General features: G+C 34.0%; 1 protein-coding gene across 2 annotated transcripts in view; it reads left to right on the top strand.

Moving 5' to 3' along the window:
• The window catches only part of ROCK1 (Rho associated coiled-coil containing protein kinase 1), a 160,202-nt gene that overhangs the window by 97,233 nt on the left and 47,259 nt on the right, over window positions 1–15,710 (top strand). For both annotated transcript variants that reach the window (XM_014860419.3, XM_014860420.3), the window contains exons 14-18: window positions 1,578–1,713; window positions 3,033–3,124; window positions 3,220–3,466; window positions 12,556–12,662; window positions 14,353–14,503. In XM_014860419.3, coding sequence (XP_014715905.1) covers window positions 1,578–1,713; window positions 3,033–3,124; window positions 3,220–3,466; window positions 12,556–12,662; window positions 14,353–14,503 — 733 coding nt within the window. The remainder of the gene's footprint in view (window positions 1–1,577; window positions 1,714–3,032; window positions 3,125–3,219; window positions 3,467–12,555; window positions 12,663–14,352; window positions 14,504–15,710) is intronic.

Raw genomic sequence — 15,710 nt, 5'->3', positions numbered from 1 at the left:
TCTGCAGATATCAAAAGGATCATAAGAGAATACTACAAACAATTCTAAATACGTTAAGTGTGAAATTTAGATGAAATGGACTAATTCCTCCAAAAATACAAACTACCACAACTCACACAGTGTGGAATAGATTATTTGAATAGTGCTCTATAACTATTGAAGTGAATTCATAATTTAAAAGCTACCTCAAAATAGTACTCTCCAGGACCAGATGGTTACTAAGTGTTTTAAGAAGAATTAACACCAACTTTACACTCTCTCTTCCGGAAAATATAAGAGGAGGGAACACTCCCAATGAATTTTAGGAGGCTAGAACTACCCAGATACCAAAATCTAACAAAGACAGTACTACAAAAAAAACTATGGATCAGTATCTCTGCATTACAGCCAAGTGATATTTGAGAAAGGTGCAAAAGGAATTCAATGGAGGAAGGATATATAGTGCTAGAGCAGCTATATATCTATGGGCCAAAACACGAACCTCAACCTGTCTCACACCTTATGCAAAAATTAATTAATTACCTACAGCTTGGTAAACAGTTCTTAAACATGACACCACAAACATTATCCATATAAGGAAAAAAATTCACTAAATTGAACTTCAACAAAATTAACAAATGTTTGCTCTGTGAAAGACCATGATAAGAGGATGAAACAACAAGCTATAGACTGGAAAAAATATTTGCAAGCTATGTATTTCCCAAAAGACTCATCTGGAATATTTAAAGAACTCTAAAGCTCAACAGTAAATAATCTGGTTGGAAGATTGGCAGACAGCATGAACATACATTTAATCAAGGTGGGTAAGAAACGTATGAAAAGATGCTCAAAATCATTAGCCATTGAGGAAATGCAAATTAAAACCACCATGAAATATCACCATATAACTGTTAGAACAAGTAAAATTTAAAAATGATGTTCATACCAGAATTGGTAAGGACGTGGAGAAACTGGATACTCATACATTGCAGATAAGAAAGTAAAATGGTACACCCATTCTGGATAGTTTGCAGTTTACTAAAATACTAAACGTGCAACTACTAGGCACCCCAGCAATTGCACTATTGGGCATTTATCCCAGAAAAATGAAAACTTATATTCTCATAAAACATATACACTGCTCTTCATAGTAGCTTTATTTGTAATAGCCAATAACTAGAAACAACCAAAATGTTCTACAGTATGTGAATAGTTGAACAAACTTTGATATATCTGTCCCATGGAATATTATTAGCAACAAAAGAGAATGAACCATTGATACACGCAGCTTGGATGGATCTCATGGGCAGCATGTTGAGTGTAAAAACCCAATCTCAGAGGATCCATGCTATACGATTCCGTTAATATAGCATTCCCAAAATGACAAAATTATACAGATAGAGGACCTCTATTTGGTTGCCAGGGATATAGGTGGTGGGAGAAGGGGGATATGTGTGGCTTTAAGTAATGGCTGGAAGGAGATTGTTGTGCTGATGGAACAGTTCTGTTTCTAAATTGTGATTTTAAAGAACAGAGTATTCTCTCAAATAAATGAGGAGCATTAATTACAATGGTAACTTTTGTCATTATAATCTCAGGGGAATCAAAGAAGAAATCTAGAATCTACAGTGTCTCAGATTGAGAAAGAGAAAATGTTACTACAACATAGAATTAATGAGTACCAAAGAAAAGCAGAACAGGAAAATGAGAAGAGGAGAAATGTAGAAAATGAAGGTAAATTGTTACTTCTTTGGAAAAACAGTGGAATTTCTGTCTAACACTATCCTTGAGGTCTTTGTCATGAGCTTGTCTTAAATATAGTGCCTATATGATATATTTTTGAAGCAATAATCCTAAAATATCTCATGAGCTAAATATCCATATCCCAAGATAAGTTTATAACATATTAAAGTCAGTAATAGTGTTTTAGCTGAAGTAGTGATTTTCATCCTTGTGTGCATATTGGAATCTCCTGGGAAGCTTTAACGTATACTGATGCTTAAATTCTAGAGGTTCTAATTTAATTGATCTAGATATGTGGCCTAGGCATCGGTATTTTTAATAAGCTTTTTAGGCACTTCTAACAAGCAGCCACATTTGAGAACTACTAACCTAGAATTTCATATGTTTTAATGTTAGTAGTTATAAGTACATTTAAAATAGCCTTCTGTACCCTTTGATCTAGTGATTTCACTTCCAGGAATTTATTTTACATATACAATTATGCACATGCACACTGATGTATAAACAAGGCTATTCATTGTAGCATTATTTACAGTGGCAAAAATTATGAACAAGATAAATATAATCAATGATATAATAAATTTTGGTATATCTACATGATAGAATACTACGATCTTAGAATAAAGCATCTCCTTATATACTGTTATAAGAAGAGAATCTCTAAGATGCATCTTTTAGCGGAAAAAACAATACAGATCATTTGTTTAAAATAAGAGTGTCTTATATACTTAAGTATGTGTGTGTGTATATAGATCTGCATGTGAAAATATACATATATATTATGTATGTGTTTTTATTTATTAAGGGATGAATACAATGACTATCTTAGGAAGGATATGCAAGACGTTAGTAATAGTTGTTGCTGGTGAGGAGAGTCAAAGGGACTGGGAGATAATGTGGAGCCACAGAGGAACGCTCATTCTACTGTGTATACCATTTGGTATCTTTTGAATTTTGAACCATTTTAAAAATAATGAACTATTCACAGATTTGTACTAGTATTCAAAAATAAATATTAAAACTAGCTTTATACATTTTATTAATAGATTGACCTTATTAGAGAATAAAATAATTTGAAATATTAGAACAGTTGAAATAAATGTGTTTTGCATTCTATATTATGAAACGAGACTCCACTTTTGGATGAATTTAAAATGTAAATACGTCCAAAATGGAATTTGGCTTTGGAAGTGGGCCTAATGTAACTCGACTCTTATGGCCTATGACTAAATTTCATTTTTTAAAAGGGATTTATATGTTTCCTCTGTGAAAACTTTGTAATATCTACATTGTATTCCTTCATTTTCTAGTTTCTACATTAAAGGATCAGTTGGAAGACTTAAAGAAAGTCAGTCAGAATTCGCAGCTTGCTAATGAGAAGGTGGCACAATTACAAAAGCAGGTAAGTTTTTGGAATGATTTTTTTTTTAGTTATAATCAATAAGTTTGATTGTATTTTGGTCAAAAAACTATTTTCTTGCTCTCTTTTTTAAATAGCTAGAAGAAGCCAATGACTTACTTAGGACAGAATCAGACACAGCTGTAAGATTAAGGAAGAGTCATACTGAGATGAGCAAGTCAGTCAGTCAGCTAGAGTCCCTGAACAGAGAATTGCAGGAGAGAAATAGAATTTTAGAGAATTCCAAGTCACAAATGGACAAGGATTATTACCAGCTGCAAGCTGCATTGGAAGCTGAACGAAGAGACAGAGGTCATGATTCTGAGATGATTGGAGACCTTCAAGGTAATATTTTTTTCTTATCATGGTAAAATATACATAACATAATTTTTACCATTTTAGCCCTATACAGTTCAGTGGCATAAAGTACATTCACATTGTTGTGCAACCATCACTACTGTCCTTCTCCAGAACTTTTATTTTCATCCCAAACTAAAACTCTATACCCGTTAAACAATAACTCCCCATTCCCCACTCCTCCCAGCCCCTGATAACCCCTTTCTACTTTATGTCTCTGTGAATTTGACTGTCTCATAAAAGTGGAATCATTCAATGTTTGTCCTTTTGTATCTTAGTCCACTTAGCATAATGTCTTCAGGATTCATCCACGTTGTAGCATATGTCAGAATTTCCTTCCTTTTTAAGAGTGAATAAGATTCCATTGTATGTATATACCACATTTGTTTATCTGTTAATGGAAGGTAATTTTTTTAAATTAATTTTTTATTTTTAATTGTGTTTAAAAACATAGAATTTATCATCTTGATCATTTTTAAGTGTAAGGCAATGTATTTTTGATCATATTGGCCTTCATAAGTAAAATGACTGGTAAAACCAGAAATGATTGGCGTTCTCCCTCTTTCAGGATAATGCCTATATTTATATCACATTGTAATTTCTTTACTCTCGAAGGCACCCCTGTGAAGTAGGTGATGTGGATATTTCCAATTTTACAGCTAGATTACTGAAAACTCAATTTTAAATCATGCCTAATTCACAGAAGTCTTACTCAAAGTGGAACTAATCCAGGCAGAGAGGATTATCACCTTTAAAACCCGGGAATTCCTGGGGCTGGCCTGGTGGCATAGTGGTTAAGTTTGTGCACTCCCCTTCCAGGGTCCGGGGTTTGCAGGTTTGGATCCCAGGCGTGGACCTAGTACTGTTCGTCAAGCCACACTGTGGCAGCATCCCACATAAAATAGAGGAAGACTGCTACAGATGTTAGCTCAGCAACAATCTTCCTCAGGTGGAAAGAGCAGAATTGGCAACAGATGTTAACTCAGGGCTAATCTTCCTCACAAAAACAAAACAAAACAAACCTGGAAATTGCTCATGCATTATTGGTAGAAGTAGGAACTTAATTGCAGAAATAAACTCCTATTACAAATAAAGAATTAGGTACTTGAGAAGTTTAGGACTAGAGAGATGGGCAGTCTTGTGAGTCTACCAGGAAAAATATTGAGTATAACTGAATAAAGGACCGCTTTTGATAATGGTAATAAAATTCAGTTTGTTTTCAAAAAGATGCCTGGCTCTACCCATGTATATCTTTTTCTATTTTTTATTCCTTTTAGCAACAGCATCCATACTACCAATCAAAACAGATATGCAGAGAAGTTGCCAGATCTCTCAGGGAAAAGTTGGGGGTGGGGTAGTACATTTTAACCTTAGTCACAGGATGGGAACATAGTTTGGGGTCTCATGGGGCTTGATGATTAGCTATAATTCTGTGGAGAGAGGTCAAGGTCAGTTTTTGTGACTATGGAAACGGCCGTTAGGATCTCTCATTGGTTCTTAGCTGAGGAGTATTGTGCAATCTTATTTCTCAGGGACTAGGCTTAAAATAGATCTAAATATACCCAAGAAAGTAACCTTGTTATATGTTTTAGAAAAGCCTCATACTTTACTTCCTTAAATTGCTTTTCTTGGCCTTTTTATATACTGCTTGTTAACTGTGTGAAAGTCACTTCCATCTGCCTTCTTTATCTATAAACCCAAGGAGATTAATATAGGTGACCCCTTAAAATCCTTCCAATTCTAAAATTGAGTTTGTGATCTTCCAGATAGGACTAAGCTTTCAAAGAAGAGACTGTCATCCATGTGTTCATCAACAGTGCTTTTAATTGAATCTGTTTTTTAGGTATCAGTGAAGTTAAGGAAAATTCATAGCATGATATATTGTTGACGTTTTTCCTTTTTAAATGCTTCCTGTAAAGTTTAGTTTTTAACTTAAATGTGAATCAAAGCTGACATGCATTAAAGAATGCACTCAACTTACATGAGCCTCAGCACACATATAAAGATACATTGTGGTTAAAAAAAAAGCAAACACTTTTTACATTAATCTTTTATGGTCCTTAAGAAATTTCAGGTCCCTCAGGTATAAATTTCTCATAGTTTGGGATGCTGGGCTTCTGGCAGAGTCATGATTATTTCCTAATTGAATGTCCTCCCTGTACACTAATGAGCAGAAACTGCTTTGTACCTATGGGAAGTGACTTCCCAAACATAATTGGATAGTTAAGTATTTTAGGCTTTGTGAGCCACATACAATCTCTGTTACAAATTCTTCTTTTTTACTTTTTACAATTCTTTAAGAATGAAAAAAAACATTGTTAGCTTCATGTCTGTAGAAATACATGCTGCAAGCCTGAAATTTACCAACACCTGGACTAGTGTATAGATAAGGCTGCTGTTATAGACAAAAGTAAGCTCCCATAAGTCCAGGCCATAGAGGCTTAAAGGAATGAAGGGACAAAGATCAAAATGTCATAGTGGAATGAAAATTTTAACTGAAATGATAAGTTCTTTATCTAGTAAGTTTCTTTGTGAGTCTTCAGATTGAAATGCAAAAAGACAAATTTTTTAAATTAACCATGTTGAAGTCTTTTTTAAAAAAAATCTATTGTTGATTTTTCCTTCACTTTTTGTTTTAGAAAATTTCAGTCATATACCGCAGTAGAATACTATAATGACCCCTTGTGTACCCATCATCTAGCTTCAATAATGTTCATCTAGCAGCCAGTCTGTTTCATTTACCCACCTGTTCTTCCCAATCCTCTGACACTGAATTATTTTGAAGCAAATCTCAGGCATCACATTGTTTAATTTGTAAATATTTCAATATCTCTTGAAGATAAGGACTCTTTTTTTTAGAAAATATAACCACAATATTATCATCAAACCTGAAAAAAAGTTGAGAATTATTTAATACTGTGATGTCTAGTATTGTCATGTCTAGTCAGTGCTCAAATTCTTCCAGTAGCCCCATAATTTGTTGTTGTTGTTGTATTTATTTTGCTTGAATTAGGGTTCAGTCAAGGCCCACACATTGCATGTCGTTAATAGGTCCCTTAAGTTTCTTTTAACCTATAGTTTTCCCCTCCCTTTTTTGTTCTTTGTAGTTTGTTGTTGCTCTTGGTTGAAGAAATCAGGGTTTTTTTGTCCTATTGAATATCTCCCATCCTGAATTTTGCTAATCCATCTACTGGTGTCAGTTAACATAATGTTCTGTCCCTTGTAGTGCTTTAAATTGGTAGTTCTACCAGCTTGATCTGTTTCATGTAGGACTTTGGCAAGAATACTTGTAAGCAATGTTATTTAGGCACATAAAGTCTAGCTGTCCCTTTTTGTGATGTTAGCCCCCATTGATGATCGCTGCCTCGATTCTGTGTTTCTTTAGGAGTTTGCAATGGTGATGATCTGTTTTTATCTTTCCTCATTCATTCATTAACTGGAATACTACTATATAGATAAACATTTTCTCATCAATTATATAGTTACCTTGAGGTATAGCTTATGAAAAAAAGGTTAAATACTTGATTCTTTTCCTTTATCATTTTTAAGAACAGTAAGTTATTTCTCCAGCATTCTCTGAAGGAAACCAGTGACTTTTTAAATGTATTTATGAACTTATGAATTTTAATATATTTAATGTAAGCCCACTGCAGTATTTTTATTGATGTTCATTTGAGGCTAGTGAGAATCTCTTCAAGTTTAGACAATGCCCTAGTAGTCTTGGATGGCATCTTTTCTTTCTAGTATACAAAATATATCTTCTAGGATCATTTTCTATCCTAGATGTGAAATCACTCATTTTCCGAGGAACCATAGTCCTTTTTGTGGCATATGGCATTCAGAGACTGTAACCTAGGTGGTATGGGTACACACTGCTATTGGATTGGTAGTTATAGGACTTTTTAATGGACAAAAGTAGGAAATACTTATTTTCCATTGTAATTGCTAATTAATTCATTTTATTGTAGTCAGTAACTATTACTTATCAGATTTCTCCTTTTTTGAACTTTTTAAAGATTTTTTTCTGGATTAATTCATAATGCATTTTTGTTTTGTTTTTAACTGTTACAGGGGCGTTTGAAAATGGTGTAGGTTTTTACTTTATATGTTTTTGGGTTTGTCTTTTGGAAGAAAAGCAATAGATCAATTTTGTAATCTAATCTTGTCTCTTTAATCTCTTTAAACCACTATGTTTGTGATTTCTTTCCCTCATAGCCTCCTTGTATTTCTAACAGCTTTTTGTGTGTTTTTTATTGAGGTGAAATTCATATAACAAAAAATTAATCATTTCAAAGTGTACAGTTCAGTGGCGTTTCGTACATTCACAATGTTCTGCAGTCACCTCCTCTATTTAGTTCCAGAACATTTTCATTATCCCAAAAGAAAACGTTATACCCATTAAGCTGTCCTTTCCCGTATCCCCCTCCACCTAACCCCTGGCAACCACCAATATGCTTTCTATCTCTGAATTTATGTATTTTGGATATTTCATGTAAGTGACCTCATACAATATGTGACCTTTTATGTCAGCCTTCTTTTACTTAGTGTATTTTTTAAGATTCATCTGTGTTATAGCATGTATCAGTACTTCATTCATTTATGGCTGAGTAATATTCTCTTGTATGTACAATACCATATGTTGTTTAGCCATTTGTCTATTAAGGGACATTTAAGTTGTTTTCCCCTGTTAGCTACTGGAAGTAAAGCTACTGTGAACATTTGTGTACAAGTGTTTGTTGGAGTACCTGTTTTCAGATCTTTTGGGTGTATATCTAGGAGTGGAATTGTTGGGTCATATTGTAAATCTTTGTTTAACTTTTGAGGAACTTCTAAACTGTTTTCCACAATGACTGCACCATTTTACATTCCTACCAACAATGTACATGGGTTCCACTTTCTCCACATCCTTGCCCATACTTGGTATTTAACTTTTTTTGGTTATAGTCACCCTAGTGGGTGTGAAGTGGTATCTCATTGTGGTTTTGATTTTCGTTTTCCTAATGACTAATGATGTTGAGCATCTTTTCATGTGCTTATTGACCATTTGTATATCCTCTTTGGAAGAATGTCTATTCATGTCCTTTGTCCATTTTTAAATTGGACTGTTTATCTTTTTGTTGTTGACTTTTAAGAGTCTGGATACTAGACCTTTTCAGATATATGATTTGCTAATGTTTTCTTCATTCTGTAGGTTGTCTTTTTACTTTCTTGATAATGTCCTCTGATGTGCAAAAGCTAATTTGGATGAAGTCCAGTTTATCTATTATATGTTGCTTATGTTTTTGGTGTCATATCTTAGAAGACATTGCCAAATCCGAGATCAGGAAGATTTACCCCTATGTCTTCTTCTAAAAGTATTATGGTTTTAGTGCTTATATTTAGGTCTTTGACCTATCTTCAGTTAATTTTTGTATATGGTATGATGTAGGGGTCCAACTTTATTCTTTTGTATGTAGATATCCAATTGTCCCAGCACTATTTGTTGAAGAGACTATTCTTTCCTCTATTGAATGGTCTTGGCATCCTTGTGGAACATCAGTTGGCCGTAGATACATGAGTTTGTTTCTGGATTCTCACTTCTGTTCCATTGGTCCATTATATCTGTCCTTATACCAGTATCACACTGTTTTGATCACCGTAGCTTTATAGCAACTTTTGAATTGGGAAGTTTGAGTCCTACAATTTTGTTATTTTTTTTCAATATTGTTTTAGCTGTTCAAGGCTCCTTGTAATCCCATATAATTTGAGGATCTACTTTTTCATTTCTGCCTAAAGGATCTTTGGAATTTTTAGAGAATTGCGTTAAATCCATAGAATGCTTTGGGTAGTATTGCCATCTTAATGTATTAAGTCTTCCAATCTATGAACACAGGATATAGTTCCATTTATTTAGGTCTTTTAAAAATTCATTTCAGCAGTGCTGTTTAGTTGTGTACAAATCTTAGACCTCCTTGGTTAGATTATTACTAGGGATTTTATTCTTTTTTTTTTTTTTTAAAGATTTTCTTTTTCCTTTTTCTCCCCAAAGCCCCCCAGGACATAGTTGTATATTCTTTGTTGTGGGTCCTTCTAGTTGTGGCATGTGGGACGCCGCCTCAGCATGGTTTGATGAGCAGTGCCATGTCCGCGCCCAGGATTCGAACCAACGAAACACTGGGCCGCCTGCAGCGGAGCGCGCGAACTTAACCACTCGGCCACGGGGCCAGCCCCAGGGATTTTATTCTTTTAAATGTTCTTATAAATAGAATTGTCTTAATTTTCTTTTCATATTGTTTGTTGAGTATATTAGCTGTGGGTATTTCATAAATACCCTGCTGTTGTATATTTTTAATGCAGTGTTGTTTGGTGTGTTAAGGTTTTATGACTTCTGTGTCTTCTTCCTGGATTAGAATTGTGTTATAAATGATATTAAACTCATCTGACCTTGAGAATGTTTTCACTTAATTTGTGTTTTCCTGTTATATCTTTCCCATTCATTTATTTTTAATTTTTGTATATAGTTGATGGGCCTCAAATTTAGATTGTAGATTTCATATTTGGGGATTTTAACATATTTAGATTTTTTTGAGTGACTTTTTTTGTTGTTGAAACTTAACATGTATGCGCATGTTAAAATAAATAAAAAATATACATCTGGAGAAATTTTCACAACATGAACGCGCCCACATAACAAGAATCCAGATCATGAAACTAAACATTACCAACAACCCGGAAGTCCCCTTGTGCTTCCTCTTAGTCACTAACTCCCTTCCCCCCAAGTAATGACTGTTCTGACTTCTAACACCATAAATTCATTTTGCTTATTCTTAAACTTTTCATAAATGGAATCATGCAGTAAATACTCCTTTGTGTCTGGTTTATTTTGTTCAGTTTCAAATTTGTGAGGTTCATCCGTACTGTTGTATATGGTAATAGTTTGTTATTTCTCTTTGCTGTATAATATGTACGACATATTAAGTACGACAACTGCAGTTTATCATTCTATGGCAAATGGATATTCGATTATTTGCACTTGGGGGCAGTTATGAATAGTGCTGATAGAAGCTTTCTTGTAAGTATTTTGGTAATGATACATATGCTTCCTATTGGTGTACACCTAAGAGTGGCAGAGCCATAGAGTATATATTTATTTAGATTTAGTAAATACTTCCAAGTATTTCAAAATAGCCACACCAGTTTACATTCACCAGCAGTGTATAAGAGTTTCAGTTGCTCCAGGTTCTCATCAAGGACGATACTCATCTCCACTGAGTTTTGTCAGTCTTGATGTTTTAGTCATTCTGGTGATGTGTGATTTGCATTTCCCTCGTGTCTCTGATTGAGCAACGTTTCATATGTTTATTGGCAATTTGTGATGTGCTCTTCAAGTCTTTTGCCCTTTTTGTAATTGGATTGTTTGCTTTTTCCTATTGGTTTGTATGAGTCCTAGATATTAGTCCCTTATCAAATATATGTATCATAATTGTCCCACTCTGTGGTTTGCCTTTTTACTCTTTAATGCTGTCTGCCAATGAAAAGGAGGTGTTAACTTTCTTATTGTTAATATAATCCATTTTATTGTTTCTTCTTTTTTGGTTAGTGCTGTGTTTAGTGTGGGCTGTTGAATTCTTTGATTAGATCCTGAAGGTATTATTCTCTGTTTTCTGCTAGAAGCTTTATTGTTTTAATCCATTTATGTTATGATACCTGATATTCTGCTTCTATTCCTTCCATTGTATTTTTATATTTTTTATATGAAGCTTCTTTGCCTTCATGTATTACACAGACAAGTTACAGTTTCTTCCTAGCATGTTTTTTAAAATAAGATAAGTGAGGAAAATAAATTATATTTTATTTTAACATGTCTTACATAGAGTTATTATGAATCAGTAAAAGATTCAACTTATATATTTTCATTACTTTGTCTTCTTAGGATTTAGTGTATATAAACTTGTTCTACAGAAAAAGTTCAGTTTAATCTGAATTTATCTCTTTGTACAGATTTTTAAAACCTATTTATTATAATATAGGAGGAAGCATTTTTTTAAGAGCACTTTAACATTTCGCCACATTTACTTTATCTCTCTCCATACAAATACACACATACTTTGTATTTTTGCCCAATCATTTGAAAGAAACTGTCAGGTGTTTCTTTCTCCTATATGAACATACTCCTACATGAATGTAATACTTATTGTGTGTGTGTGTAAATAAATTGTTTCATTGCTCTTTGGTTCCTAAAACTAGCCTAGCAGACAAGCATTATCTAATGCCAAAGATTTAAAATTCATTTGTTCATTAAAGAACTACTTTAGAAACACTAAAATATGGGAAGCAGGTAGAGTGCATTGAAGACTTTGGCAAGTAGAGCAAGTTAAACACTGAACTTTAACAAGTATAAAATTTTTCAAGGTACTTTATCCATTTCCCTGTCAAACCCTAGGCCACTTTGAATCACAGAATAGGAAAACAGATTCTTACCTTTGAACTAAACCATATATTATATTTATTTATGGTACATTCTACATGTATCAAATTTGCATGTTTGTTAAATACTTATGCATTAAAAACATATAAGGCCTAAAGCATGTTTTAATGTGGAGAGTTGCTAAATATGAGTTTCTACCATTGCATGATGTAAGCCTCAGGTGGGTTAAAACTAAGTTTTGTTAGAGCACTTGAATTCCTTAAAACCTAGTTTTCTATTAAAATGGAGTTTGGCTTCATTAAGTTTAAGAGTAATTAAACACTTTTCAGAACGTCTGGCACATAAAAAGCACTTAAATACTTGCCTTAATTAACTAAAAGTTCTTCCTCTTAACATGGTATAGAAGAGCACTCACTTAGGTCTCGGATCTGGTTTCTGGACCAAGTTCAGTCTCCATCTCTTTGAACACTTGTGAAATGAGGAATGTATATTAGGTGATCTCCAGTTAGCATTTTTATTATTATATACTGTAGTTATTGTATATATTAATAAGAAAACACTTCATAAATTCTATCTGATCAGGAAATTTAAAACTTTTTTTTATCTTAATGGTCACACAAAAAAAGACTTTTGATGACTTTGCGACATGAACTTTCTTCTCACTTGATAGCTCGGATTACATCTTTACAAGAGGAGGTGAAACATCTCAAACATAATCTTGAAAGAGTGGAAGGAGAAAGAAAAGAGGCTCAAGACATGCTTACTCATTCAGAAAAGGTACATGATTTAACATGCATTAATTATAAGATAGCATTCACTGGTTATCAAATATTATAAAGTGGTTTATAAGATAATGTTCATTCCTAATGTTTATATATTTATATTTATAAAAGTTTTTATTTTTTTAAATTTTATTTTTTATTTTATTATGTTTATTTTTGATTTTTATTTTTGATTGGTTGAGTGGATGTATGTGTGTCATATTTAGGGCTTTTTATTGTGTGATTTTTGTTTGTTTTTACCTTTGAAAGGTATTAGATGTTTCATATTATCTGATCATCGCAAATTGCTTTGGTTTGGAAATACCTTTTCATATAGAATTTTTTTACCATTTTTTTGTGCATCGGTAAGATGAAGGTTTGAACCTTACTAGCCTTATGAAGAAGGAAAACAATGGATTGGTATATAGTAGACCAGGTTTTTCCATTTTGTTGGTAAAAGTTAGCAAAATAAAAAATGCATAAAGTGATTGGCCTTGGCATGTAGAATTTTCTTAATCAAAAATGTCATTGGTGGGCTGGCCTGGTGGCATAGTGGTTAAGTTCAGACAGTCTGCTCCTGGGGCCCAGGGTTCATGGGTTCGGATGTCAGGCACAGACCTACACACTGCTCATCAACCCATGCTGTGGTGGTGTCCCACATGCAAAATAGAGGAAGATTGGCACAGATGTTGGCTCAGCTACAATCTTCCGCACCAAGAAAAAAAAAGAACATCACTGGTTATCCTCTGTCCCTACTTTGCTAAAACAAAAAGGGATTAAACAGATAATATGCAGATCCAGTGCTCTCTTTTTTGATGCCTCCCTGAAATGTAGGTTTACTAGATCCTCAGATAAATGATTCAGAAGACCCTCCAGTTATTTTGTGCTTTGGACATGTTTTGTGACAATCAGGATAATTTTTTGATGTCTAAGCCTGGTGTAAATGTAGAAATAGGATGAAAGACAGAAAAGTAGAAGCAGCACCCAAACAGAAATGGAATACATTTTGACTTGTTCTTTTGTCAAAGCAATGTAAATCTAAGTATAGATGCAAATGTAGATAGAAATAAGTTAATTTTTTAAAAATTGGTAGCAAAAATTTTTAAATGAACTGAAGAATTACCCTATTAATTTCTGATCCCGTCAATGAACACTCCTGAATGTAATCACCACAACCCTATCTTGCCATCAGCCATGGCTAATGATTCAAATGGACAGGGGCGGGGGATAAAGAAAAGCTGATGTTTTGCTTTTAATTATATGTGCTTATTGTAACTTTAAAAGTAAGATGGAGGGAGCCGGCCTCGTGGCCGAGTGGTTAAGTTTGCACGCTCTGCTTCACTGGCCCGGGGTTTCGCCGGTTCGGATCCTGGGCTTGGACATGGCACCACTCATCAGGCCATGCTGAGGCAGCATCCCACATGCTACAACTAGAAGGACCCACAACTAAAAATATACTACTATGTACTGGAGGGCCTTGGGAAGAAAAAGAAAAAATAAAATCATAAAAAAAAAGAAAGTAAGACAGAGATAATGTGGAATATACAAGAAAGTATAAAAAATAAAATTACATCCTGAATAAAAATATTTAAGTAAATATGGTATCACGTTTCAGGCCAGTGTGATTCATATATTATCTCTTGTGGGACATTAAATAATGTCTTGTTTGCACAGTGTATTACATGACTCTCATTCTCATTTTACAGGAAAAGAATAATTTAGAAATAGATTTAAACTACAAACTTAAATCATTACAACAACGATTAGAACAGGAGATAAATGAACATAAAGTAACCAAAGCTCGTTTAACTGACAAACATCAGTCTATTGAAGAGGCAAAGTCTGTTGCAATGTGTGGTAAGTGTCAGTTTTAATATTTTCTACATGATTAGTTTTTAATAATGCCTACAAAAGTTTTGATTTTGATCAAAATTTCATTTTATAGTAGTATAAACTCTTAAAATTATAAATTAAGATCTAGGAAAAGATACCTTCCTTTTTTTCTTTCTTATACCTTCTGTTTTTAAAATCACAATTTTACTTTCCAGTTTCCTCTCTCTACTCCCCTCTACTCCCTATAAAAGTCAGTGGAATCTCTCTTTTCTCCCAGTTTTCCAGCCCTTTCCTTTATTTTCTTCTTGATCCATTCTGGAACTTATTGTCTGTTAATTCATCTGCTTTCTTGTCTTGTACCCTCAATTTTTCCATTCTTTTATATTTCCACTGTATTATGCCTCTAAACACAACCCTAGATCAGATGAACCAGCCACTTTCTTTACTTCAAATACTTCTTCAGATGGATGTTGTTAGCCCAATGCATTATCTCAAACCTCAGTTGAGCTGTCAGTTTTTTAATATATCACTTTTCAGTTCCTTCTCCCAGGCTTTTATTTCTTCTCAAGCTTCCTATGCCATTTCTTCATCAGTACACTTTTAGGTGAACTTTTCTTCTCTTTAAAAAAGAAATCTTGAAAGTACAGGTATGAACTCCTCAAAATCTAGTTCTCTTACTTAATCAACCTATCCACTTCTTTATCTATCTTCAATATCTTCCCTCTCATCTTACAGGAGAGTGATCCTCTTCCTGTCCTGGCGACTATATTCTAACTGTACTCAGATACAGTCTCTTTTTATCTCAACTTATTATCTCTTTTTCTTTTCTTTATCGTCAACTTTTTCTCCTCCACTGAATCCTTTCTTGTTCTAAACATGTACACATCTCTCGCCTCTCAGAGAAAATAGACAAACCCTTGCAACACCTGTGATCCTTACTAATTTCTCCTGTTTTTTTTTTTTAAAAGATTTTTATTTTTCCTTTTTCTCCCCAAAGCCCCCCAGTACATAGGTGTGTATTTTTAGTTGTGGGTCCTTCTAGTTGTGGCATGTGGGATGCCGCCTCAGCATGGCCTGATGAGTGGTGTCATGTCTGCGCTCAGGATTCAAACTGGCAAAACCCTGGGCCGCTGAAGCGGAGCACTCGAACTTAACCACTTGGCCACGGGGCTGGCCCCTAATTTCCACTGTTTTATTCCATCCCTTTATAGCCAAACTTCTAAAAAGAGGA

Source organism: Equus asinus, chromosome 7, assembly GCF_041296235.1.
Source record: "Equus asinus isolate D_3611 breed Donkey chromosome 7, EquAss-T2T_v2, whole genome shotgun sequence".
Taxonomy (NCBI): Eukaryota; Metazoa; Chordata; class Mammalia; order Perissodactyla; family Equidae; genus Equus; species Equus asinus.
Note: the sequence above shows the minus strand (reverse complement) of the source record. Positions and strands in the feature narration are given on the sequence as shown.